Consider the following 24,203-nt stretch of genomic DNA (forward strand, 5'->3'; position numbering starts at 1 on the left):
TTATGCTGATGACACCCAGCTCTACCTTGCTGGTAATCCCACCTCCTCTTTTCCACCACCCTCGCTTATTGACTGCATTGCTGAAATTAAATCCTGGTTTTCTTCGAATTTTCTTAAATTAAATAGTGATAAAACTGAGGTTCTCCTCATTGGTTCAAAATCATCATTATCCAAAACCAATAATCTTTCTCTTATTATTGATGACTTTGTTGTTTCCCCATCATCTCAGGTCAAGAGTCTGGGTGTCATCCTCGACAGTACTCTATCCTTCCAATCTCACATTAATAACATCACCCGGTCTGCTTACTTCCACCTACGTAATATTAATCGTATTCGCCCCTCCCTCACTCCTCACACCACTGCCATTCTTGTTCATAGTCTTGTCACTTCTCGGCTGGACTACTGCAATTCACTCCTCTTTGGTCTCCCGAATAAATCTCTTCATAAGCTTCAGTTAGTCCAGAATTCTGCAGCACGTATCATCACTCAAATCCCATCTATTCACCATATTACTCTGGTCTTGCAGCAGCTTCATTGGCTCCCGATTAAGTTTCGTATTGATTTTAAGATTCTACTATTAACATTTAAGGCCATCCATAACCTCGCCCCTCCATATCTGTCTGACCTTCTTCATGTTGCCATTCCATCCCGTAACCTTAGATCCTCTTCCTCCACCCATCTGACTGTCCCTCCCGCCCGTCTAACCACCATGGGGAGCAGAGCTTTCAGCCGTTCTGCTCCCAAGCTCTGGAATTCATTGCCTGCGGATCTCCGAAATATCAAATCATATTCATCCTTCAAATGTAAACTTAAAACGCATCTGTTTAAAATGGCTTTTTCTTTTTCCTCCTGATTATAATGGTTTTGTTTGGTTTTAATTTCTAGATTTTCTGATGTTTTAAGTTTTTTTTTATAATTGTGTCTTTTATTTAATTATTTATTTATTTATTTATTTATTGTTGTTCGGTGTCCTTGAGTTCCCTGAAAGGCGCCTTGTATAAATAAAATGTATTATTATTATTATTATTAATCCAGAAATCGCTCTCCTCTACAGGGATACCTTTGCCTATAGCTCTTCCAGAACATCATGTCTTATTGGCACTACTTTCTCCTAGTTGCATGAGACTTCCCACAATGGCATACCAAGCCACTCTAATCTTGCTAATGTGTGTCTGTTCCATCTCTCACAGGATATTTTACCTGAAAAGATTAAATCTTGTGGCGCCCTTTTCCTTGACAACCTTTTGTCATTTTGGTACCATTTCCAATGGCCTTTATATTTGGCATTTATCTTAGCACAAGCTGAGACAATACTATTAAATAATTGTACCTCTTTTGAATTTCATTGGCTTTTTTTCTTTATATTAAACATATAGTTTAAAATGAAAAAATGTGTTTAATCAAAATAAAAAAAAATTAAACTACATAATTTAAACACTTAAAAAAATGTATCAAGTCCTTTCAACATAAAGGCTAATCACATAAAAATATTGATACAGTTTTTACATACACTTGTAGCTTGCTTTTCGAGATCAATATACAATTTTCGGAAACAGGAATAATGATATTATAGCAACCCAAGCCATTTTAAACACAAACAGGACTTCGAGGATAAGATTGAACACAACTATTTCCTACAATGATTTAATTTAGGTTTTCCTTTCATATGTTCATCTTTAAAGTCACTTAATTCAAGTCAGGGCTGACGAGGCTAGAACCAACATTGGAAGGAGTGCCAGTTCATCTTAACATGTTTAACATCAATCATTCTTTAAAAGCTGGGCATCTTGAATCCTTGATTGTGAATTTGGGAAATTTAAAAGTAAAGTAGCTTGCATTGCTCTGCTTTCCTAAAATGTGCTTAAAGCCCATTAAATTTAATAAAAAACAATTGCATTTTGTTTCTTCAGAGTTGTTGCACAGTATTGAATCAAAACTAAATATACAAAGTGAACTTTACTTCTCCTTAAAAGCAAAATTGAAAGAAAGGGGACAAAAGTAAAAATGTGACTAATGGTGACAGGACTAAGTGTATATATTTTTAATATGCCTGCAAAGTTGACAGCACGCTCTTGAAAATGTTTTTGAAAGTTTCTTCAGTTAAAAGTTAAAAATATGCATTTTTAGTTTTGCATTTTCCATTCAAGGCAAAACAAATAACCAATACTGGATCATTGGTTTCGGAGATACTGTATACATAGAGATACAGGCACACATGACAATACAATTCTTGAAAACATAAAAAAACAAAACAAAGTGTACCTCCAAAAGCAGAATAACCACAGCTCCAGTTACACTGATTATTTCCCCAATCAGTCTTAGGTGATCATTATAGGTTACATAGCTTTCCTGAGAGAAAAATAAATAAATAAAATGATTGATTTTAGGTCAGTTTTAAAAATGAGTGGAGCTATGGCTTCTTTATTACTGTTATCAATGCAAGAATTACCTGAAGTGTTTTCTGTACGTAGAGAGTCACGTCTCTTGGATCTGTAGCATTGTCTGTGCGTAGTTTGAGGGGTCTGAAGACACAGCAGAGTGTGAAGCAAGTAATATAAATGAGATATAGAAGCATCAAGAACCAAAAGTAGTGCTTGCCATATTTGTTCCATTTAAGCTTTACCAACTGATTTAATGGAGTGACTTCAAGAATTCTTCGAGCCTGTTAGGCAAAGTAGTGTAAAAATGAATGAAATTAAAATGGGTTCAAAGGTAAATGGAATTTCCACATCAAAGAGAAAGAAAGAACAGAAGCTGTACAACAAACTATTTCACAAAGAGGTTTTTTTATTAATGACAACAGTAAATTAATATTGTGTTAAAATAAGTTCAACACATTTTTTAGAAGTTTTGGGCCGTTCTTCAAAGAGAAGATGTGATTTTTTCCCCTTCTAATTTTAGTTACAATATTACATCATTTGACTTGTGGAGGGTGGCTTAAGAATTATTTGCAATGAGCAAGCACTATAGTGTAAGTTATCGTAATATTTTTTGTGACACAATGTTTTCCCATCCAATCTTCCTTCAAATAATGCTATTAGTTTTGGATTTACAATTACTCCTAATTACAAATCTGTCAAGTCAGAATTTTCCCTCCAGTCTAATCTGTAAAATTAATGTACCTAATCATTATATAACCAGTTTAACTCAATTCATTTTTGTTGGGGGAACTGTCTGATTTTTTTTAATTAAATGGTTTTCAGTAAGGCCTGAAAAGAACATTAATTGATTCACAGGTTTGCTGAGGGGCAGAATCATGAACATGCAACCAACCGACCCTGGTTAATCAAACTAACTCACATGTATTTGTGAAATAAGAGGACATCAGAACATCAAGAAAAGCCAAATGGACACTAAGGGAATAGATAGATAGATAGATAGATAGATAGATAGATAGATAGATAGATAGATAGATAGATAGATAGATAGATAGATAGATAGATAGATAGATAGATAGATAGATAGATAGATAGATAGATAGATAGATAGATACTTTATTAATCCCGATGGGAAATTCACATAATCCCGATGGGAAATTCACAAATATGTATATACTTTACACTGACAGGGACTGGACAAGGATCTGAATCAAAATTAGTGCAATTGTTGTTGCTGCTTAGTGGCTCCATTATTTGTCATAAAGAAGGTGAGCCTCATGATTTATAGCTACATGACATTCTTACCTTAACATTGACAGAAAAGCTGATAGATTGCTGAAATGATATGTTGAAGACCAAGTAAATACAATCCTAAGCATATCAAAACAGGGGAGGTTTAATAATAACGGGCAAGTACTTTTACATTTATTGCTCCAGGAATGGGAGGACATTTCTGTGAAACTAATCATTTTAATATAGTGCTGTTCATATAATGAATTTATAATTGTGCAGGATAAATATATTAGCCAATATCCTTTTGCACTTTGACTTTCACTTGCACCGCACAATTCTGCAGGGAAGAACAAAAAAAATATATAAAGTTGATTTTGGCGCAGTGGTAGCGCTGCTGCCTCACAGTTAGGAGACCCGGGTTCGCTTCCCGGGTCCACCCTGCGTGGAGTTTGCATGTTCTCCCCGTGTCTGCGTGGGTTTCCTCCAGGCGCTCCGGTTTCCTCCCACTGTCCAAAGACATGCAGGTTAGGTGGATTGGTGATTCTAAATTGGCCCTAGTGTGTGCTTGGTGTGTGGGTGTGTTTGTGTGTGTCCTGCAGTGGGTTGGCACCCTGCCCGGGATTGGTTCCCCGCCTCGTGCCCTGTGTTGGCTGGGATTGGCTCCAGCAGACCCCCGTGACCCTGTGTTTGGATTCAGCGGGTTGGAAAATGGATGGATGGATGGATGGATTTTAACTATGTTACCACATTCAAAATAAGCAGCTCACAATATTCATTTACCTCTCTTTTTTCACTGCAAACAATAAGCTCAAGAATTGAAGATTCATCTGCCCAGGAGTCAATTTCTGTGAGATCATACAGGTAGGAAGAAAGTGGACCATAACACCATTGGAAAACACGACGCTTGTTCAATATGTGCTGGAACATCTGGTGGAATTAATATGAAAAGGAAAAATGAGAACAGTGCACATTTAAGAAAAAAAAACAGTATCACTAGCTTAGCACTAGAATTACCAGAGCCTACGAAAAAACTCATAGATCCTGCCCACCTTAAATCGCTTCTTAAATCCGTTCACACCTCTACACCAGCGTCTTTTGTCCTCTAAATGTGCTGATAAAGACAAGCTGCCAGAAGCCGGCTATTCCATCCCCCCATCGACTTAGAACGTGCACGAACTTCTCCCAGCTCATGCCTTGATTGATTATCTGGGAGTGAAGTAGAGTTTTAGAGTGGAAATAATAGATCGTTATTCGGAACACACGCATTTCATGTGTGTTCCGTTTCTACAGTAATCTGTGTAAACACATTGTTAAAACAGAAACTTTTTCATATTTTAGTAATAAATGTTACAAAATGTAGGCATAAACTATAGAATGTGTAAAGCCTGAGTTCCAAAGATCAAATAAACACTTTCACAAAAGGTTAAAAAATGATGCAGCAGTTTCTGTGGCATAGCGTGCTAAGATTTGCTTCTCCGAGTACAGCAGCTTTGCCGTGCCTCACAGAACTAAGTTCAATTCCCCGCTGGGGATGAAGAGGTTTTTTTTTCTTTTTAACCTCCAACAGACATACAATTTATAAATTGGTATGCACTGTCAGTTAATAAGATTGTTATATTTTCATGTGGGATGCTCCTTTTACTGCGGTGGGTTGGCACCCTGCCCAGGATTGGTTCCTGCCTTATGCCCTGTGTTGGCTGGGATTGGCTCCAGCAGACCCCCGTGACCCTGTGTTCGGATTCAGCGGGTTGGAAAATGGATGGATGGATGCTCCTTTTAAAATATTTTTTTAACAATTGAGACTGCAATTAACACGAACAAACCAAGTGCATGTGTGTACTGTATAATATTAACAAAAAGAGCATCTTACTACTGAAAACAGCAAATATTGCAGTGAGTGGGGATGGAACCGGGGACTCTTGATTACACTTGGTTTGCATCTGTACTTGTGCTGTTACTTAGAGAGTCAGATGGGGGGAGGGGTGATGTTAGAGCGCTTGAGTTTATTCAGTGCAGCAAGAACAACGCACATGTTGATCTTTTTTTTTTCTTTCAGTACATGTGTCTTCCCTGTTTATTTATATATCTAGTGACTTCTCTGCCTGTCTGTCTCTCTATTACGCAGTGCTCTGTCTGTCTGTGTGTTATGAATCTTAAAAATAACAGTCTTAAGGACAGTTGTTCATGTTAATTGCAGTCTCAATTGTTAAAAAAATATTTTAAAAGGAGCATTCCACATGAAAATATAACGATTTTATTAACTGACAGTGCATACCAATTTATAAATTGTATGTCCGTTGGAGGATAAAAAGAAAAAAACTCTTCATCCCCAGCGGGGAAATCGAACTTAGTTCTGTGAGGCACGCGCAAAGCTGCTACGCTCTGAGAAGCAAATCTTAGCACGCTACGCCACGGAACCTACTGTATCATTTTTGAACCTTTTGTGAAAGTGTTTATTTGATCTTTGGAACTCAGGCTTTACACATTCTATAGTTTATGCCTACATTTTGTAACATTTATTACTAAAATATGAAAAGGTTTCTGTTTTAACAATGTGTTTACACAGATTACTGTAGAAACGGAACGCACACGAAATGCGTGTGTTCCAAATAAAGATCTATTATTTCCACTCTAAAACTCCACTTCACTCTCAGATAATCAATCAAGGCATGAGCTGGGAGAAGTTCGTGCATGTTCTAAGTCGATGGGGGATGGAATAGCTGGCTGCTGGCAGCTTGTCTTTATCAGCACATTTAGAGGACAAAAGACGCTGGTGGAGAGGTGTGAACGGATTTAAGAAGCGAATTAAGGTGGGCAGGATCTATGAGTTTTTTCGTAGGCTCTGGTAATTCTAGTGTTAAATACCATATTTATATACACACAGAAAATACATGCAATCACACAAGGTTCTAGCCACAGACATGACAGATATTTAGTATGTGACTGAGAAGCAAATAAACAGCTTGTTTCTGACCTTAATAATTTTCAGTTTAATGAAGAACATTGTGATTTATTATGCAAAATTGACTGTTAGTCTACAACAACATAATTCCTCAACCTGTGATTCACAAAGTATAGAGAGCACTAGCCTGGAGTTTGGCTTCCTTCCAGTAATCAGACAACTGACCAGAAATTATACTGTAGAATAAAATAAAACGTAATCCATTTATCCTGATACAAGAGTTGTGTGAAAATCAAATTATAGTTTAAATTGGATAAAGGTGTCCTGTGTGTTTTGTAGTGTATTAGAGAGTTAAGACAACGAATATGCCTTAAATTCTCTCCACAGACCATGCAGAGATTCAAAAAAACATAAAATGTACCAACATGCTTTCCCTCCTGCCATAGTAAACATTTCTGTACTTGATCCACACATATTTCTGAATAAACTTTGAGTATAACGTATAAAACTTTTTAATTTGTTTTCAGTCAAAATGAAGCAAGTAAAGTAGAATATACTGATGTGCCTCTTCCACCAAAATTACATAATTTTGTTCCACTTTGTTCATGAGGCATTGTTTGTTCTACCTATCTCTTGAACTAACTCATAGTTGGTGAATATGACATACCAGCCATGATACCTATCGAAGACTTACCAATTTGACTGTCACGAAAACTCTGAAACTAATGCAGATTAGTAAAACTTGACTGGTGTGGTGTTAGAATTGTTGAATGCATGAAGGTTTCCATGCTCACATTACTATGTATAAAAACTAAATTTGGCATAAAGCCACACACATTCTCACTCCAGCTCAATCCATTGCAGGCAAAAGTTTTCAGCTCGGTTTTGCAAACTGGTGGCACCCAACATCTAAGCAGTGCTACTGTTCCTTTGTGGTTTCCCTTTATTTTTTAGATTCACATCCCCGACGTGGCTTTATCAAATACACTGAAATTAATCGCATATTGTTTATAAATTTAAGGCATACGATTGTAATCAACCTGTAACAATATAATGGTCCACGGAATGGCCAAACTATTCCAAATACCATAGCTGCTATAGCGTTGTTACTCTCAGTGCACCACACAGAGTATTTTAACCCACTGTATCTGAGTGTGGAATCACAGCTCTACAGCAGCTGATCGCAAAGCTCTGTGGCGGTTTGTCTCTAAGAGTGCAGAGGATTATCGGGATACAGCATCTATCCTGGAAAACACTTATAGCACAAGGTGCCTCAGTCTTTTTGAACTTCTCCCATTTTGCAAAAGCTTCAGTGCCTTTCCAGCATGAACCTTGAGACTCAAACAGTTTCATCCCAAGAGCTACAAACGCACTCAATCAGTCCATCAAGTGCTCCCAGTAGAACTGTTTGTACATAGAATTACTATTACCTCACTGTAAACTTGCACTACAACCATAATAATGCACAACCTGAGCCACTTTAGGAACCATTTGGCTTATCTTCACTATATGTACAGTACATGCATATTGTACTTATGCTTTCATATTGTATAGTTGTAATTGTTTTTGTATTATCATTATTTTTTGTTATTTTATAGTGTCATGGACAATCAGGGTCTCTGCCCAGCCGAGACACCTCCAAGCTGGAAGGACCAGGGGAGCAAGAGTGGCCAGAGCATTACCTACTCTGGGTTGCAGTGGTTCCTCAGACTCCCACAGGGTTTCATGGGAGTTGGAGTTTGGTGCAGCCCTGTTTAGGATCCGCGGGTGCCACCAGGGGATGCTGCAGCAGGGTCTGCTGAACGCTTTTGGGCAGTTCTTCCGCCACACTCAGAAGTGCTTCCAGAAACTAGGTCATCAAGCACCTGGAGCACTTCCAGGTGCAGTATAAAAGGAGCCAGCAGCCACTACATGGGGAGCCAAAGTTGGGAGGATGACAAAGCTTGACCGGAGGAATGGAACAGAATAAGAAACAGAAGAAGAAGGAAAAAAGTATTGTGCTTAAGGTGTGCTGTTTGTGCTTAAGACTACTTGTGGGAACGAGGAAGGTGTTTCCCACAAGTGAAGAAACAAAATAAAATTCACCCGTGCTTTTATAAGTGTGCCTTGTGCATCTGTCTGTGTCAGGTTGAGTGGCTGGTATTCCCCCTAGAGTTGTCACAATAGGAAAAATAGTTTATGGAGGAGTTGCATATTGAATCTCATTGCATCATACAATGACAATAAAGGAATTCAATTCAATTCAATTCAACAGAAGAGAGCATGTATTTACAGATGATGACGACTAGCTTCCAAGTTGATTTAGATTTCCAAGAACTATCTTCTTGGAGTTCTTAATACAATTTTTAAGATGAAATGCATTAAACTATGTATATTACATTATACAGATACATTTTTAACTTCATTTAAATAATGTATACTGTTAATAATTAAATGTGTGGTCATGGTGGCGCAGCAGTAGTGATGAGCTTCTGCCCTGTTCAGGGATTGGTCCTGCCTCACACTGTATGCTTGCTGAGACTGGATGGATAGATGGATGGAATAATTAAACATGTACTACGAAGATATTTCAATATTCCTGAAAGTTTTGAAGATTTGGCATTCTAAGCTTACAGCTGGCTTTATATTTATTACAGAGCTCATTGTGTGCCAAATGGTTGTGTGGAGAAAGAAAAGGAAGGACAGACATTGGTTGGTTGGAATGTTTGAAAGAGACAGTAGTGCTGCATCAAATTATTTCATTGAGGGTCGCACACATCCCAGCAGGCATCTTTTGGGAGGCAGGAACAATCTCTGGACAGGGTGCCAGCTCATCACTACCACTGCGCCACCATGTCCACATGTTTAATACATGTTTTAATTCATTTCATTATGAAAATGATAATCAAGTATACATCTTAGTATTTAAATTGTTCAGAGAGCTGTAATATCATGAATGTAAGTGTATTCTGTGTTCTGTTGGCGTAAGAGAAAGCCCATTTAAAAAGCATGCAATGATCCACAAACGTAGAACACATAGAATACCCAGCATTTAATATGCTGCTTTAGTTACGATGGGCTCTGTGAAACTAATAAATTTAACATTGATTTTAAGATTAAGTATTGATAGTTTATTTTGTCAAAAAAGTAGAACAAGAGATTAAAGTGGACATTTCAGCCTTTTATTTCATGGTGTTCCTATTTTTTTTTCTTTTCTCTGTACCCTAATACACTTCCGTAAAAGACTCAGACAGTGGGCTATGACTTGCCTTTTCATGCAGACTTTGATATCGGACCACTTCTTTTTTTATTTTGGGCACTGTGCGACTTTCTGTACTTGACCATTTGAGCTTGTGCATCACTCAATCAACTTCCTTTTGTTGCTTATACCACTGCTTAAACCAACAAATAGTACTTTTTCCTTGTCTCCTCTTCGCAATCACTGAAATCATTTTTTTTTACATGCTTTTGCCATTGTCATGCATTACTTTTCACACTGATCGGGATTTATGTAGCAGAAGAACATATAAATTGACGTATGCACAGATTTATGCATTTCTGTTTTTGTCCGTACGCCATGTTTTAGTGTGAATTCTACACACGGTGTTGTACATAAGGTTCCTGGAGATGATCGTGCGAAAGAAAGAATTCCTAAAGACTGAAAAAGAAGTATGCTTGCTGCACTGTACAAATTACAGTATGCAAACAGGGTACCAGTGTACCTCAAAATACGTCCACACATAGATTAATTGGACATTCTAATTTAGCCCTATATCATGCTCACCTTTTAAATGTCAGAGAAAAAAAACTTGTGTAGATAGGAGGAGAATGTGCAAATTGTAGACCAACAGTGAGATACAAACCCATACCAGTGAGACAGCAGTTCTACTCATTGTTTTACCTATCTGCATTTCTCATTTTAACATCCATACTCCGAATCACAAATAGAGAGGTTTTATTAGTATTAGGAAGCAATAGGAATACAAAATAAGAACAATATTAAGTTTCATAAAAGGTTAATTTGACCAAATATCGACATTGATCAAACCATGGGATTTGATCCATATCTCTTAAATTTGTGAAGCAGCACTCACTAACTGCTACAACACTCTTCTCTAAATCTTTCAAATCTAAATTGCCACAATATTCTGTATGTAGTTAGTAAATAGAAGATGTAAGTTACCATACAGTAGTAGGTACAACAGAGTGTTGCTGAATAGTTTAGAACACTTTGATTTGTTTTAAGACACAGGAGTGAGACATTAAGAAATATTTTGTCAAATCCTTTCTGTATTCCTATCTGTGTATAATTTAGCTGAACTATGTTAAACATCCTGTACTTTTGCCTCATAATGTCTCATCTATATCAGGAAAAGCATATGCACTTCTATCTCACACTATTAAGCCCCGTTAACTGTATTTTCAACAGTGCTTGGTGCTAAACTTTAATTTTCTTTGCAAAGGGTTGCTTTGACATTTAATATACAATTTATATTCTTCACAAGATTCAATCACAAAATTACTCAAAATGAACAGTAAAAACATATTGTTGAGGCAGTAGTCCATGAAATCTTAAAAAAATACATATGAGACATTTATAAAAACAGCATGCAAAGCAAGCAACAGTTTTAGACTGTGTCCCTTAAACAGACCAAAAAACCCTGGATGAAAATTAAAATGAGTTTTGAAAAAAACAAACAAACAAAAAAACCTTTCTAATTTTTTTTAAGAGCTAATGGATAGACAGTCTCTTCTTCTGAACCAAACGAATGAAACATCCCTGGGCTAGTGGAGACGAAAAAGTAGATAAGACTGAATTCTACTGATTGCTATCCATTCCTAGCCTGAAGAACTTTATTCTGGACTGAACCAAATATTTCAACTTTTGTATTTACCAAGCAGAGTATCCAGGGCACTTGTGAGTACTTTTTAATTTATCAGAGAAGAGAAAGAAGGATTGAATGAAAGAAGAGTAAAGCCCACCTAACCAACATATTATTAAATAGTGATTTGTTTCAGTATCAAAGAGTAATCTATTGCTGTTGGATACTGGAACACATTAATAAAAATAAATAATGTGTGCACACTAAGGCTGGGTTTATACTTCACATGACAAGTGCTCAAGCGGATGCTACTTCTACGCAAGCAAACTGTTTATACTTGCATGCATACTTTATGTAAATCTGGAAGATTCCACCAGGTGGCAGTGCGAGATATCATCACAGTGAGAAAATGAAACATCCATTAAAATCTGAGGACATCTTGCCACAATATCCCAGAAAAGGATGCATGTTTAAAGATTACATCCATCAATCCAGGGATGTGCCCATTCCAGCTAGCATCGGGCATGAGGCAGAAACAATCCCTGGACGGGGCATCAGCTCATCGCAAGGTGAACACAAGCATACATATACACTAGTGTCATTTTAGCATCAAAAAATCACCAAACCTTCACGTCTTTGGAAGGAAACCGGAGCACACTGTGGAAACCCACCAGGAAGACATGCAAACTCCAGGCAGGGAACACCAGGGATGTGACTCTGCCACCATTCCACCACCCACATGTGTATTTATAAACAGTATTCAATATTTAAATGAAGTTAGCGACTTATCTGTAAAATGTAACATACATCTTTAATGCATTTCATCGTGAAAATTAGATCAAGAATAAATCTAAGGATTCTAAATGTGCAGAGAGCTAGAATATCATAAATGTTATGTGTTTTGTGTGGCAATTGCTGCTGTCAGTTCAGGAGGAAGCCCCAGAAGCATGAAGTGATTAACAACTAGGTTGGTTTTAAGATGAAGTTTACGATGGTCTACTTTAATGATAAAGTAAACTATGAGGTTAGAGGACATTTCGAGATTAAAGCTGAAATTTCCACTTTAAATCACAAAATAGACATTTCACCATGTCCTTAATTTTTTTCTCTGTGGCTCAAATATGCTGCAATACATTCTGCTGCTGTTGTGAAGGTGCAGAAAAAAAAAAGATGGTATGTGAGACTTTTAAAATGTATTGTGTCATTACGCTGGTGAATATAAAAGCACCACGAATGCGTTTGTATGTCGGCATTTTGCTTCACCACATCGAACTATTCAAACATCAAAGCACGCACATCGATCCCGGAGTATCCTCAAAGCAGCTTTCTGTCACATGTAGATAGTAAAGGCAGACTCTGACGTTATGTTCCAACTTGATCACAGTGCCTCCCCCGACTTTTTGCTAGTACTGAAACTTGCATACACATCGCATTAATTTCTGAGGACATGCTCATAGGACACGTCAAATGAACTCTGGGAATGCAGGGCAGCCATGATGCGTGTGCGTAAACGTTCTGAGCGTGAAGTATAAACGGGCCCTAAAGTGACATTAAACACTATACCAACCATGGAGCCCTGCTATCGGACACTTATCCAAAGTTGCAGGTTGTGTTTTCTGAAATTGTATACTTAAAACCAATAGCAAGCAGAGAGAACATTAGTGAATATTTTACAACCCTTTGGATTACTTTATAAAAATGAAAAGGGACATTAAGTTTTTCTAACTTTTATTTACAGGAAAGATAACATTTTAAAATACCCTTGAATATCCAAAAGCCGAAAGAGTTTTACGTAAAATGTTCAGTTCCTGCCACCCTTCACATAAATTGTCGAGTTGTTTGTAGGTTTACACACAGTTATTGATTTATTACTTTTTTATTCTTATTAAATAACACCTCTTTGATTCTTCATTATCTAATTAATATATACAATATTTAAGGGTGAACCACACTTTCAAAAAAAGTCTAAATGTATAACTCTTGAAAATGTAGACACATTCACAAAGAATCATGTGTGGCTCTTGTATACCTCTAACTAATTCTATCAAGTTAGCTTGCAGTGTATCACTGCTGGGTCACAAATACTTCGCCACTGACTAGCATTATTTTAATTTACACATCGACATAGTAACAGAAATGGATAGTTACCAGCTCAATATCAGACATAAGAATAGGACTGCTGTGATTTTAAATTGTGTGAAATACATGTTACTGTCCTAATGCACATAAAGCTAGACCAAATTTCAGTATAATGTTACCGAAGAGATTCATCCATGCTACTCATTTACTTAATTGTGAACATAATAGTATATTAATAAAATGCAATTACAAATATATATTTAATAAAATGCACTAAGAAACATTTGGAATAATACTAACCACCAAGTTCCCCTCAGCAGCTGACATTTTAAAGGGAGTCAAGCCATTGTGATTTTGGATGAAATCTAAAGAGAGTTGTCCACCCTTTGGCTTATCATATGACATAATTAAATCAAATATCTGGCAGGAGGTGCTCTTGTTTGGTTGAAAAACCAGTATGTGCAAAACTGTGTTACCTGAGAAAGACGGAAAAAGTAATCAAAACTAGTGAATATAGTTGACAATAAAAGCAACTAAATTGATAAATAAAGAAACAGACATTCACTGTTACACAATAATGCAAATATTCCAAAAACATGCCAATAAAAGCAGCCAATAAGGAAATATTATTGGGAAGATCACAAGAGGGTTGAAGAACTGAAATAATTAACAGATGTAGTAGACACTACACTAACAGGAGTATATAAACTTTTCTTTACTTTACACATTTAAGATAAATGCCAGATATATTAATTTGCACAATGCTTTGGAAAAGAAAATATTAGATACTTAAAAGGTAAACAAGGGATGGGAGTTATGGGAGTATTTAGAAGGTCTGTAAATTCATACTGCAATCGTATGAGAAGCAAAACATCTTCCTGCTTTTTGTTTTATTTCTGAATATTAGTTATACGTTGACATGTATGTTCTTCTCATACATCTATTTAACGAATGCATACAATAGTTACTAGTTTTTGGATTTAGTCAGCATAAAATGTGTTTAATATTTTCTCTAAACCTAAAATACCGAAATTGTTAAAATAGTGAGTGATTCAAGAGGAGAAGCCCATCCATTGCCATTTATATCCAATAATTTTTCAATGGATCAATTATCGATGCTTTTAAATAAATGAAAGGAAAATACACTACAGAATTATTGCACTTTTGCATGTGATGTTCTTTAAATGTGTAAAGGAATTTAATAAACAGGTAAAAAAATTCTAATTAAAAATTTAATGATGAGTAGGATATAAACTAATTATAATAAAAGTCCACCACCACTGTTACCAGTCACAAACAGACAGAAATATTACCTGTTTAAAATAATTAAAATTTATAATGCTGCAAAGTGAAGGTGGTTAAAAGAAAAAAGCTGATTTGAAAATAGCTCACCCAAACTGTCTTGAGCATGGATATTTGCCCCTTCTTCAATCAACAACTTCACAATCTCTTCATTCCCAACACTGGCAGCAAATGACAGAATGTGTTCACCTGAAATTCAATGGAGAAAAGCAATTATTCACCAATTCATCTATCCATCCGTCCTTCTATATTTGCTTATCCAGAGTAGGGTCACAAGAAAGCTGATGTCTATCTCAGCAAGCACTGGGTGCAAAGCAGGTATAATCCCTGGAACTGGCACCTATCCATTATGCACCCACACACTAGGGCCAGTTTGAACTCAGCTCAAGTTGGACAGTTGGGAGACAAAGTCAGAGAGGTGAGATTGTATTGGTCTGGACATGTGCAGAGGAGAGATACTGGGTATATTGAGAGAAGGATGCTAAGGATAGTGCTGCCAGGGAAGAGGAAAAGCGGAAGGCCTAAGCGAAGGTTTATGGATGTGGTGAGAGAGGAAATGCAGGTGATGGGTGTAACAGAAGAAGATGCAGAGGACAGAAAGATATGGAAGAAGATGATCCACTGTGACAACCCCTAATGGGAGCAGCCGAAAGAAGAAGATGTACTGTACTCAGTAAACTCATTTATAAAATGCATCTAATAAAGACTATAGACCAGACAAGTTCTCCTTAATTCAATCTTTTCAAAGACAAATTTTAAAATCATGTCTGTTTTTCAATTAAACAATTGCGTTTTTTTTTTTTTTTTTTTTTTACGCAATATAATTGAATAAAAATTTTCCTGGTGTAAATGTGTGTATCCTAGTGAGGGCCGCCCAGTTTACCTTCAGTTGGCTCCTTCAAGAGGTTTCAGCAAACAGATGGATGAATGTTGTGGTTAACCACTAACTATGAGAAAATGCAGTTTGTACTGAAGAGTTCACTGTGTCTCTGATAGGCCTGAACTACTTTATTTGCAAAACTTAGTATTTCCTTATTCTTTTATTTCAATAGAGCCTTGGACCCCTTTATACACATGGGGTCTGAATATAATAAAAATCAAAATCTGTGTAACTGTCAATTTATCCACTAAATTATTTCATATTAAAATGAGCTTTTATTGTCAGCCTTGTTTTGCTCTGTTTTTGAAACGGTTATTAAAAAGATCATTTGCGCTCTCTCTCTCTCTCTCTCTCTCTGCTTTAATGTTGGTAGAATTCTACAGCTCCCTCAAAAAAGAAATTAATTGGGTGCAAAAAGTGCCAGTAAAATAGCAACATGTGCTGAATGGTAATGGATGTTTAACTGTTTAAGAAAGCACTAAATGGGAATGTTTCTTGATAATGATAATAAATCGTTATAAAGGTTAATAGCCCACCAAAATGTAATTCTATCTAAAGGCCAACTTACCAAAATACACAAGATTTTGTGTATTCTTTTGAAAATAAGACCCAGTCACACGTGGTGTGATTATATTAGCTCCCCTGCATATGAGCTCCTTGAGAAGATTAATATTTTGATTTACCACAGCAATGTGCAGTGCTGTCTGTCCTGAAAGTCAAAAAAAAAAAAACCCAATAATTCTAAATTAGTAGCATGAACAAGTATAGTTGAAAAGAAATAGAGAGCTTGAATGAACTCAATATATTTAACAGAAACAATTCATTCCTTTGTTAAGCGATGACAACTACCTGCATAGAGATCCGAGTTCATAGGTTCATTGATAAGGGCAGGTGCTGCATCCATTAGAGCCACAGCAGCTTCCAGGCTATCAAAGAAAGCTGCAACGTGTAGGGCAGTTTCACCAACAGCACCTAATGAGGATTGTATAAAACCTGTCTTTACTGAAACATCAATATACAGTATACTGAATGGGTATTTGTCAAAGAAAGTACCTCTTTCAAATATATCAACTGATGGGCTAATAATCAAATTCTTAATGGATGTCACATCATTTTCCTTAGCAGCAAATAAAAGTGGGCTTTCATTAATCCTAAAAGAAGACAGAACAACAACAAATGTGAGAAAAACAACTTGGTGCCAAAGGGCAATTCATCCATGCTGATTCCAGGAACAATGTAATGTAATAAAATACACAAAGAAAGAAGTTTTTGTGCACGTGTGCCTGAAAAACTACCTTTGTAATAAATTGATTTAATTTGAAAAAGATAGATAAATGAATATATATTTATTAAAAGACCAATAGTAAGGAACTCTTGAACTCCTAACAGATTGAGCCTTCTGAATTTAGAGCTGACAGAAATGGATTACTGTATGTCGAATTTAAAAATTTTAATTTAAATTTAAAAAAAAAAAACTATCAAACCTTAATCATAAGTTGCTTTAACTAATATTAGGACAAAAAAGTTTAATGTACTGCATATGTATAATCTCACCAAATGGCAACATTCTGTATACGGGATAAATAAAATGAGTTGCAGGACTGAAGATTGCCATTTGACTTTGATAGACAAGACATACACTGCCAATTGCCCAGATCTAAGCAGTGCAAAATTTTTTCACCAACTGGCAATAAAATAATTATGATCTTTATCAAACACTGCAAAATAAGCAAAAATGTATTTCCAAGGGCGGCACGGTGGTGCAGTGGGTAGCGCTGCTGCTTCGCAGTTAGGAGACCCGGTTCCTCCCTGCGTGGAGTTTGCATGTTCTCCCCGTGTCTGCATGGGTTTCCTCCGGGTGCTCTGGTTTCCTCCCACAGTCCAAAGACATGCAGGTTAGGTGCATTGCCGATTCTAAATTGTCCCTAGTTTGTGCTTGGTGTGTGTGGGTGTGCGTGTGTGTGTGTGTGTGTGTGTGTGTGTGTGTGTGTGTGTGTGTGTGTGCACGCGCGCACCCTGTGGTGGGCTGGCGCCCTGCCCGGGGTTTGTTTCCTGCCTTGCGCCCTGTGTTAGCAGACCCCCGTGACCCTGTAGTTAGGGTACAGCAGGTTGGATAATGGATGGATGGATGGATGTATTTCCAAATGTATACAAGATAGACAGATTATTTGTCAAAATGGTAAATTTAGCAAAGCTTTTGTACAGCACCTGGAAGACAGCTCATTCTGTAAGTATTTTTTAGCCCATGATGCATTTGATAGACCATTTTTTTTTTATTATGTAAATTTGGTAAAAGTGAACAATTACTCATACCATTTTCATTTAAAACCTATAGTACCTATTGAATCACTTAAAACAACATTTTTCTCTAATGTCACCTTTATGGAGCAAAAATTGTTACGGGGTATATACAGTAACTATTGTAATAAATGCCTCCTGGCAAATGACAGCCTGTGGACATAAGCAAGTTTCATTTAACTGGTTTGACAACATGTTTTAGTAATTCCTTTTTCATAAGGAAACAGTCTGTTAGCACATATATACAGTATACTGCATACATTTTTTTTTGCCATAGGCATTCTTGCTTGTCATGAGCATAGAAAATTCCAATGAATTTCTCAAAATAAGGAAACTGCAACAAACCCTTTGTGTGATCCCACTGAACATTTTACATTAATTAAATGTAATTTGTTTTTGTTTATTGGCTCTTTATGTTTGTATAATAAGTTACTTTATTACTAAAAGACCACCCAAAGCAAACTGGAATATTCTGTAACTGTTTATGTCAATCTTTTAATGACTTATTTCAGAGGCCAACATTATATCACAAGAAGAACAGAAATTATTTCAGTCCCATGGAATATTTCTAATAATATGATTAATGCACAATTGGAAACGGAAGGAGGAAAAAATATAATAAAAAATAGGCTTAATTAATCTTATGCTTTTGTAGGAATAAATGGATTTATCATCATTTAACAAAACAATTTCAACTTTACAATAATTTCACAACTGTTCCAGATCAGAGATATCCTGTTTGCATGAAAAAATACAAATGGAGTTACAAATATTTTATAAGAATTGTTTTGACCCAAACAAGTTGTTACAAAATTACCTGAAGCAAAGTTAAAATATTAACCATACATTTTTAAACAAATTCAAGACGGAACATCAATTCCACAAAGAACATGCCCCGGATCCTTTCTGCTTGGAGTTTGCACATTCTCTCTGCGTTTGTATGGGTTTCCTTCCACTGTCGAAAGACATGCAGGTTAGCTGAATTGGCAATGCTAAATTGGCCCTAGAGTGTATTTGGTGTGTGCATGTATGTTCACCCTGTGATAGACTGGAGTCTTTTCCAGGGTTTGTTCCTGTCTTGTGCCCTATGCTAGCTGGGATAGGCTCAGCAACCCCCCCCCCCCCATTCCCCCCCGATTATCCTGCTTTGGATTATGTGGGTTAAAAAAAAACTTTTCTTTGCTGCTACCTTCATTTTCTTCCACCACCTCTAATTTTTCTTACAGTCTATTTACATATTTCTGTCTTTGGTTTATTTCTTCTAATGATTCTAATTTATTTTTCTGTCTTTAACTGATTTATAAATGTTCAAATCAGATATTAACAATTAAATTTTTTTGTTACATTGTTCTGCTCACCTGATCGCTTTGATATCATACAACGCATACCTCATGATTCTTATATAAAAGTAATGTAGTTTATCATGTTTATAGTCACTAATGATTTTCAAATTTCATCTGTGTGGTGCACATTGGTCCACTGGGAGCCAAGTCTTTTTGCATTATACATGAAAGCACCTACCAAGCTAAAAACATTGATTGGAAAAGAAAAGAAACGCAAGACACACACACACACACACACACACGCCCACACACAACAAAAATTAAAAACAGAAAAACACAAACAAAAGGCAAAACACATACATATCTCACTGAAATTATGAATCATTAGTCCCAGACCAGAGATCTCCTTGAAATGTGTTAACAAAAGGTAACTTTTTAATTTGACCTGATCTAAGACATGAGCATCCCTGAAAGTACACTATACAGCAGATTACTCCTGCAGTGGGAAAAAAATGGAAGAGTAAGCAGTTAATTGCAGTGTTTGAATAGTGTTTTTACATGTGTTATTTTCAGGCTTAGCATAATTTAGGGAAAGAGGAAAACCAGTTTCTGGCTTGGCAATAATGAGTTAAGAGTGAAACAGCTGAAACATATATTTGGTAAAAAAGTGCTATGAAATTGTCGGCATTTCACCCTGAGACTAAAGAACTAGTTGAACTTGTGAGACTAGGTAGGTTAAGGTTAGTTATATTTGTTAACATCTATAAAAACTGATTTAAAAGACCTGTCAACAACCTGTATAAAGCTGACTGTGAGTTTGTCTGGTATGCAAATCCACACAATTTAATATATCTCCATCAAATATTGCGTAAATACACCATATGTACAATATGGGCTATGTTTGTTTCCCCGAAAGTTTAGTTTGGTTCTGCTAAAAATGTTTTGTTAGTGTTATTTGCTTTGTTTGTAATAAATGTTAAGAGAGGATGATGGCGCATTGTTGAGCAATGTTGCCTCATAGCTCCAGAAGACTGGAGTTACAAATCTGGGCTTGGTTATTTTTTTGGATTTGAATATTCTTTTCACTTCTACATGGATTCTTTTTAAACCATCACTTTAGTTGTCTCCCACTCTCAACATGTATGGAGCTTAGTCTGACTGGCTACTAGACAGAGGTCCAGTAAAAAGTGTGGGAGGATACATGAGATAGTCTTGTAATTGAAAATGCTCGACCCAGAATTAGACCCCTGCCTTTAGCTGCTGTTCAAATAAGTGGGTTCTTAAAGTGAATTTGGATCAAAGTCACTCAAAAAGAACATGAAAAAGATTTGATACCCAAGGTATAAAATCTGATGTCAATTACAATGATCCAGGTACAGCCAAGTACACAGTACTGTAAGCACTTACAGAAAACCCCAAGTGCATAGAGTGATTTGGCGCTTTTTCATTGTAGCATTAATAAACAACCACTAAAAAGAATAGTTCCAAAGAAATAATGCAATTAGAAAAGGTTAATTTTGACAGATGGAACAACTGTATTTTAAACATTTTGGGTGCATGCTTTATTTGAATAATCCAAGGAAATAATCAACAAAAAATTTCAAACAGTGAAGAAAAACATGGATGTGTTGAGGGTAGTTCTAACAAAACAAAACAGATTAGGAGTATATGACAAGAATAAAATTACACTCATGCACAGAGGAATACAAGTTACTGTTCTGCTTTTGAGACAATAGCAGTATGCACATAGGTGTACAAAATCTGAGGCGTAGCTCATGTTGGAGGAATCAAGTTACACTGAAGATGCCAAGAATGTAATAAAAACTATTGCAGCATACAGGATTTTCCTGAAGTTTCCTTAAAAGCCAGAAACCAATAAATTGAATCCATTCATTGTGTCAAGAGGATACAATCTTTCATGCTCCAGTGCATTCCTTTGAGCTGTCAAAACCACCTCAAATGGAAATGCCAAGCTCCTCACGGTGACTAATTTCAGAAAACCAAATTAGAAATTATACAAAAGGCAACTTCTGCTTAACCACCACATATCAGAATGCCTGTAATCCACCTAATGCTCATCCAATATGAACCTTTTGCTTTACGTTAAAGTACAAGTGTATACCAAGGCTTTTATCACAAATTCTAAATTCTAATACATGTGTACAAGTGGACCCTGTTATCCCATATTCTTGGAAAACCTACTGTTTTATAAAGCATTGTTATTCATTCATTTATATGCTGCCTCTGAATTTATATATATATAAATAAATGTATACAGTACTAGCTATGGTACCAGTCAGAGAGAGAGAGAGAGGCATACATACATACATACATCCCTCCCTCCCTCCCTCCCTCCCAAGAGGAAATTCACATACTCCAGCAGCAGCATACTGATACAAAAAAAATATATTAAATTAAAGAGTAATAAAAATGTAGGTAAAAACAGACAATAACACTTTCCCCCATGTGGAATTGAAGAGTCGCCTAGTTTGGGGGAGGAACGATCTCCTCAGTCTGTCAGTGGAGCAGGACATTGGCAGCAGTCTGTCACTGAAGCTGCTCCTTTGTCTGGAGATGATACTGTTTAATGGATACTGTGGATTCTCCATAATTGATAGGAGCCTGCTGAGCGCCCGTCACTCTGCCACGAATGTCAAACTGTCCAGCTCCATGCCTACAATAGAGCCCGCCTTCCTCACCAGTTTGTCCAGGCGTGAGGCATCCTTCTTCTTTATGCTGCTTCCCCAGCACACCACCGCGTAGAAGAGGGCATTCGCCACAACTGTTTGATAGAACATCTGCAGCATCTTATTGCAGATGTTGAAGGACGCCAGTCGTCTAAGGAAGTATAGCCGGCTCTGTCCTCTCTTGCAAAGAGAATCAGTATTGGCAGTCCAGTCCAATTTATCATCCATAATAATAAATAAACAATAAATTTAATTTAATAAATTTAAATAATAGAATAATTAAAAAATATTTATTAGCTCTTGCCCTATGTGTATCTTTAGCGCCTTTCCTTTGTATTTGCGTGTGTTAAACATCTATTAACTTGTGCTCCCACTTTAAAAGGCATGCCTGTAAAGCTTGCTTCTCAGGCTCTTCTTTTCAAGGTGCCTTTGTCACATCCTGTCCGGTTTTATACTCACCTTCTCTCACAACATGCCTCATACGCCTTTACTTCTCCTCATGCGTCTCACACTTACACTTCCTCTTTCAATGCTTAATCAAAGCCAAATTGACGAATCAGATTGCTCAGAGGGATCTGACACGCAGACCTTACTGTTTTGTTGTATAAGAAATAACCATGTAGGACAGTGATTTAAACATTTTTGGTGTTGGAACTCATTCTTATATATTTTTTATTGAGTGATGATCCTTTATTGGTGATAATGTCAATATCAACTAGTCAACATTTACCCGTGAATAACACATATTAATAAACACTAAAAGCATGTACGATATTTCCTATAAATAGTGTATATAAAGGGGAAATAAGTTTTATATTCCTCCCAGAAATAACCTGACATAGGAATGTTTAAAATTGAAGTAACTTTAGTGTCAATTAGTCTTTTTAATGAGAAACCTGGGTGTGTCTGGTTTTCACAAGTTTCTTGAATTTACGGGCAAGTGAACAGAGAGAAATAATTATTAGTTTGTTGGCAGCTGACTCACCTAAAGTTTCAGTAGACATACCTATTTCACAAAATGAACTATTCAGCAATTGGGTAAGCTTTCCTTTAAGTCTTGTACGTTGTGACATAGGGCCTCCAAAATTGGACTTTTTCTCCAGCACTTCCCACAGATGCTCGATTGGATTGTGATGTGGGGAATTTGCTGTATTTGTTTTTTTAACCCCTATCTGTATATATTAACAATACATTATCATAAGGCGGCATGGTGGCGCAGTGGTAGCACTGCTGCCTTGCAGTTAGGAGACCCAGGTTTTCTTCCCAGGTCCTCCCTGGGTGGAGTTTGCATGTTCTCCTTGTGTCTGCGTGAGTTTCCTCCGGGTGCTCCGGTTTCCTCCCACAGTCCAAAGACATGCAGGTTAGGTGCATTGGTGATTCTAAATTGTCGCTTGTTGTGTGTGTGTGTGTGTGTGTGTGTGTGTGTGTGTGCCCTGTGGTGGGCTGGCGCACTGCCCGGGGTTTGTTCCTGCCTTGCGCCTTGTGCTGGCTGGGATTGGCTCCAGCAGACCCCCATGACCCTGTAGTTAGGATATAGCGTGTTGGAAAATGACTGACTGACATTATCATAACTGTGATGTTGAAATCTTTTGGCGTTTTGAGGTAACACAACAGCTACAGAAACAAAGAAAAGAACATTTTAATGCGTTAAGCAAACATATATTGTATTTAAAAAAATTACATTTAAATTTTTTTTTATTATTATAAAAACACTATTGGTAAGTGAAGCAATTTGCACAAAAGTGTTTTCGCAACAAAACAGTGTTTCACAGTTTAAAAAATATCCAATTCAAAATGTTATCTCTTTTTCCCTTATTAAAATTTCTTACCTCTGACTTTGTTTTAGGTGAGCTTCATCAATCTCTTGTTTCCAGTCTTTCTTGTGTTGATATCGATACACTAGCTCATTCCACCACTTACATAGTAAACTTCTGGCTCTTAGAGGTAGTGGAAGAGACATATTGGTGGTTAGTTATCTAGAAAAAAATGACAAAATATATTTGTGATATTTGTGAACTTACTTTGTGTATTCTTTATGCAGCAATATTAGTAATAGGCAGTCAAGAAATTGCATTCTTCGGAATTTCCGTTCCAAGAAGTGAATCAACGACTTCAAAACAGTTTAATTCATCTTGAAGAAATTCAATTCACAAGAAGTGTGATTGTACTGCAATATTTTAGGGATGAAAATCTCCTATATACACACACACAAATGCAACTATGAGCCTCAGGAATTAATGCAACCCAAGAAACAACAAGGCCCTAAAGACTGAAAGTTGCTTTTCAAAAGAAAAAGCTCAGCTTCTTGGTCAGTTTAACAGATCATTCTTAATTTCTCACAGTCATATTTAGAGATTAT

The 24,203-nt window shown here is 36.6% G+C and overlaps 1 protein-coding gene across 2 annotated transcripts in view; it reads right to left on the minus strand.

Moving 5' to 3' along the window:
- LOC114657962 (transient receptor potential cation channel subfamily V member 5-like) overlaps positions 1-23,821 on the minus strand; it is a 46,876-nt gene extending 23,055 nt beyond the window's left edge. For both annotated transcript variants that reach the window (XM_028809953.2, XM_051932089.1), the window contains exons 1-9: positions 23,674-23,821; positions 16,630-16,727; positions 16,426-16,548; positions 16,145-16,285; positions 14,787-14,885; positions 13,695-13,870; positions 4,392-4,538; positions 2,450-2,662; positions 2,263-2,349 (exon numbers count right to left, since the gene is read on the minus strand). In XM_028809953.2, the coding sequence (XP_028665786.2) occupies positions 2,263-2,349; positions 2,450-2,662; positions 4,392-4,538; positions 13,695-13,870; positions 14,787-14,885; positions 16,145-16,285; positions 16,426-16,548; positions 16,630-16,727; positions 23,674-23,804 (1,215 nt within the window). In that variant the 5' untranslated portion in view covers positions 23,805-23,821. The remainder of the gene's footprint in view (positions 1-2,262; positions 2,350-2,449; positions 2,663-4,391; positions 4,539-13,694; positions 13,871-14,786; positions 14,886-16,144; positions 16,286-16,425; positions 16,549-16,629; positions 16,728-23,673) is intronic.
- Between the last annotated feature and the right edge of the window lie 382 nt (positions 23,822-24,203).

The sequence above is a fragment of the Erpetoichthys calabaricus genome, chromosome 9, assembly GCF_900747795.2.
Source record: "Erpetoichthys calabaricus chromosome 9, fErpCal1.3, whole genome shotgun sequence".
Taxonomy (NCBI): domain Eukaryota; kingdom Metazoa; phylum Chordata; class Cladistia; order Polypteriformes; family Polypteridae; genus Erpetoichthys; species Erpetoichthys calabaricus.